This window comes from Vigna umbellata, chromosome 3 (assembly GCF_029865625.1).
Source record: "Vigna umbellata cultivar VRB3 chromosome 3, Vumbellata_1.0, whole genome shotgun sequence".
NCBI lineage: Eukaryota > Viridiplantae > Streptophyta > Magnoliopsida > Fabales > Fabaceae > Vigna > Vigna umbellata.
In genome coordinates, this window is record NC_142167.1 from 3,776,385 (window position 1) to 3,780,984 (window position 4,600).

Below are 4,600 nucleotides of genomic sequence, written 5' to 3' on the forward strand. Positions count from 1 at the left end.
AGACAACACATATCTTTCACCATCATGCATTCATGTGTGTACATTGTTAATCTTGAGGCATGAAACATCCTTTCGTAGTTGACTGGTATGAATTTCAATAACAACATAAGGTTGAACTTTTGAATCCGTTATGCAACTATAAATTTAAGCTTTCTCACTTTCTTCCACACGGCAAACAGAAAACCTCAGTGCTGTGATTACATTAGATCAGTTTATCTTGCAATGGCTTCATTCAAAAGCATCAACATTGAAGGTCAAATACCAGAAGAGATTCTGATAGCTCAGATTATGCAACTTCATGCAAGCATCTCAAAGCTTGAATCCCTTAGGCCTTGCAAGCAAGTGAATAGTCTCTTCACTCATCTTGTGAAACTTTGCACTCACCCTTCATCCATTGACATTGAAGCCTTGCCTCAAGAGGTGCAAGAGATGCGTGAGAGCCTCATTAACCTCAGTGGCCATGCCGAGGGACTCTTAGAGCTTGAATTCTCAACCTTCATAAGCCTCACACCCGAGCCCTTCAAGAATGTGACCCTTTTCCCTTACTATTCGAACTATTTGAAACTAGCACACATGGAGAACAAAATCCTGAAAGAGAATGGGATTGTGAATGCAAAGAAAGTCGCTTTTGTGGGATCAGGTCCAATGCCACTCACTTCCATCATAATGGCCACTCACCACATGGAGTCCACACACTTTGACAACTTCGACAACGATGAGAAGGCAAACGAAGTGGCTCGAAAGATTGTTGCTTCCGATGTAGCACTTGAGAAGAGGATGAAGTTTGTGACACAAGACATCATGGACGTGAGCGAGAGGTTGGGGCAATATGATTGTATCTTTTTGGCAGCACTTGTTGGCCTGAATAAGGAAGCAAAAGTGAAGATTTTGGGACATATAAGGAAGTATATGAAAGAGGGAGGAGTTTTGCTTGTGAGAAGTGCAAAAGGGTCAAGAGCTTTCTTGTACCCTGTTATTGAAGAACGTGACATGGTGAATTTTGAGGTTCTTACCATCTTTCACCCCACAAATGATGTGATCAATTCGGTTGTTCTTCTTCGCAAGCCTAAGGCTTAGTTCCAACACCACCACCCTAAGATGCTGTTCTATCTACTTGAAGATCCGGGCTATGTAGTTTCTATACATGTTTGTTCTTGTTGTGTTACTTTATTCTAAGCAGGTTGATTAAAAGATCCGTATGAGCAAGAATTATAAATGTGATAATAAATATGTTATTTGATATGGTTAAAAGTTTTAAGTGATTTTAGGTCAAAAGTTCAAGTCTCTCTTCTATTAGAGAAATATCTTATCACTACAAGAAAAAAAATCATATTACCTATGGTAGAAATCTCTAACTAAGACTGAAATTTCTTAGGTAGTATATCATTATCTATGGATTATTTATAGATAAAAATTCATAAATAAAATAATCATAAATGATAAATAAATTTGTAAATAATTATATACAGATAAATTTCTAAATATTACATAAAGATAAATTCATCGATAATTTATATACGAATAAATTCGTAGATATTACGTGTGTATGTAACTTGTTTTGTTTTATATATTTAATTAGATTAGGTTTTTCAAGTAGTTATATGATTAATATACAATTTTAAACATTAAAATTTCTCTTAAAATTTTAAATAACTACTACAACAATAATTGTGCTTAAAACAAATAATTAAAATATGCAAGTTTTATTAGATGACTTATAAAAGAAAGCTTAAAGAAATAAATATAACTGTTATCGTGTTCGAAGAGCAAATTATAAATGTTCAAGAATACGTTTATCTCCAGTTTCCTTCAATAATTTGAGATAAAACAGCAAATATACTTCCTAATGTAAGTGATAAATTTTTTAGAACTTTCTTGTAAGTTAACCTCAAGTGCTTTTTTGTTCCCAACAGATGTCTTACGTTTGATATTAAATACAAAATAGATTAGTCCTAGGCTGGGGACTTATTGTCGTTTCCTTCCTTCGCATGGATAACAAATCTATTAAATGTACAATATTTTGACAAGGAATCCCTCCACTTACACATAAGGCAAAGTTTATTTTCATTAAAAAAAGAAAAGGTTCCAAGTTATTTGTAAGATACTAATCACCATTACCAAATTATTAGCCAAACATCCTTCCAAATGGTCAAATCATTTATTAGTGACGAAAATGTCATTTCATTTATCAAATTAACAAAAACTTAAAAATGAATGAATAATAACAATCATAACTTCCTTTTTTTCACCACGCTATCAATTTCTCACATATTTATTGTAAATTATGAGCGTGAAGATTTGAAGCTGCATCCTCGTATCATCAATCAACCGCAAGGTTACATGGGACAAGAAATTACCCAACAGCACCTCTCCTGAATCACCTCTCTTAAAAAAAAGAAAAGAGAGAAACACCAAGAGAATCTCTAGACTGTATTGTATTGAACTCATATTCTCTATGCAAGAATAATAGTATAAACGACTTGTAAACAATCATTGATTGCAATTTTAAAGAGAATTAAAATACTTGTTGAAACTCTGAAGAGTTAAGGAAATCTAGGCAACATATCAGAGGATACCAAGATTGTCTAATACCAAGAGTGGTGCAAATACTCAACTGGTTTAGGGTAACGGAAGGTTATTCAGTACAAGGGATACTAAGAGTGGTGTGAATACTCTATTGGTGTAGGGAAACAGAAGGTTATTAACTGACTAGGGATACCAGGAGTGATGCAAATACTCAACTAGTATAGGGTAATAGAAGGTTATTCACTAATTAGGGATACCAAGAGTGTGAGAATACTCGGTTCTTTAATCTTGTTGAACCAGTATAAAAATATATGTGATTTATTATTTACCTTTGGCTAAACATTTCTCTTATAAAACCTACAGTTGCATTTTATCTTTACATAACAAGAATTTTCCCATACTAAACAGTTGTTCTTTAACTAAGGAAGTTCTTACAAAATTTCGTTTACAATCACTTGAAGCCGAATGTTTAACAATTATCTGATAAATCTCATACTCGAAGAACGTGCTATATCAGAAGGGTTGGGAAAAGACATTTCCATTAACACTATTCGACACTCACCCATCTCTCCTTCTAATGTTTTTCAGGTACTTCACTAGAGGTCATATGGGTTTTTAGCATTTTATAAAACTTCTTTGCGATTATTAGTTATCTAAGAAGCTAATCAATTATTGTAAAGCATTTTTTAATCCAAAGACATTAAAGCATACAATACATGGAAATAAAAACTACTTTAAGTCCTATATAAAAATCTACTTATTACAAAAGTTTTTCACAAATAATACAAATCTTCATAATGATCTTCTTGCAATGTGAGTTCTTGAGACTTGATTTGGACATCATTAAAACTTCTATGCTTTCAACATTTTGCTAACAAATAGGTCTGAAATTGCGATGGAGGGCAACTTGAATCGCCTTATTTTGTGAAGCACATTTGTACGACAAAGTTCAAAGAAACGACATATGTTTATGAATGGTTTGGTTATGACCTTATTACTACTAAGTAATATGATATGATGGCTTGCTATAGTTTGTAATTAATGTTATTATATTGTGTTATGTGCTATGATGTTATTTCTGGTTGCTCAACCTTACATGTTGTGCTTGTGGTGTCCCCCTACGATGATTGTACTTGTACATGAGTAGATGATGTTGCAGATAAGGCTAGTAGTTCAACGAGATACGGGAAAATAATAACTTCTGAATTTTGTGTATCTTTTAATTGTCTTCTCAGACTTGGTGTTTTTGTAAAGGATATGCTATAATTTATTTTGCGTTGTATGAACATAGTTTAAATTATGGTTTTTGCTTTCGCGTATATACTTAAAAAATGATTTTGAGTAAATGATGAGAACGATTTTACATAATTTGCGTTAAGTAAGATTTATCATTTTTTTACATGTGCATCCCTCTAGGGGTGTTACAAAGAGGATGAAGGGAGGTAGTGGAAAATATAGATAAAAATGGTTAAAAGAAGGTGGAAGACTCTCAATGCAAGGTGTGAATAGTGTTTGGGGGTGAGCTAGGAAGTGTAGAAGGAAACCTATCTAGGGAAGGTGGCTAGAGGAGGTCAAGATCTCTCTTTAGCCAAGACTTTGCTGAAGAAAAAAAGCCTGGAGTAAGGAAGGTGGATTTATAGATCCATCCTAGCCTTCCCACGGTGCTAACAACTAAGTTGATCATTAGTCGCAAAGAGTGGATCATATGACACGTATACAACACATTTTTAATATGAAACATGAGAAAGAACTCGAGTTGCACTCGCTGGCTGCAAGGATCTCCACCCGCATGTTGAGTGGATGAGGTTATTATGTGTTGGGCGTTGACCAATCCGAAAGTCATTCTAGGCTTTGCTCCAAAGAAGTAGTTCTTCACTTCTCCTTGCTTGGAGGTGTCTTCTAGGTCCTCTTGGAGTCTTCTTGCCATATCTCTAGTGATAGGGCCTTGATTAAAGTATAGGCTTAGGCTCAAGCTATCACCATGGATTGTAGAATCTGCAGAGGAGATGCTTGTGTCTGTTAGTGCGCGATGCAAGTTTAACAGTGGTGTTTCATGGTGACAGACCTTCAAAAT

At 34.3% G+C, this 4,600-nt stretch overlaps 1 protein-coding gene across 1 annotated transcript; it reads left to right on the plus strand.

Annotated features, from left to right (window-relative positions):
• The first annotated feature begins 222 nt into the window (after positions 1 to 222).
• LOC124829350 (nicotianamine synthase-like) lies at positions 223 to 1,077 on the plus strand. Its single transcript, XM_047302844.2, has one exon. It carries the CDS (start codon positions 223 to 225, stop codon positions 1,075 to 1,077), a length of 855 nt encoding a protein of 284 aa, XP_047158800.1.
• Positions 1,078 to 4,600: the final 3,523 nt, after the last annotated feature.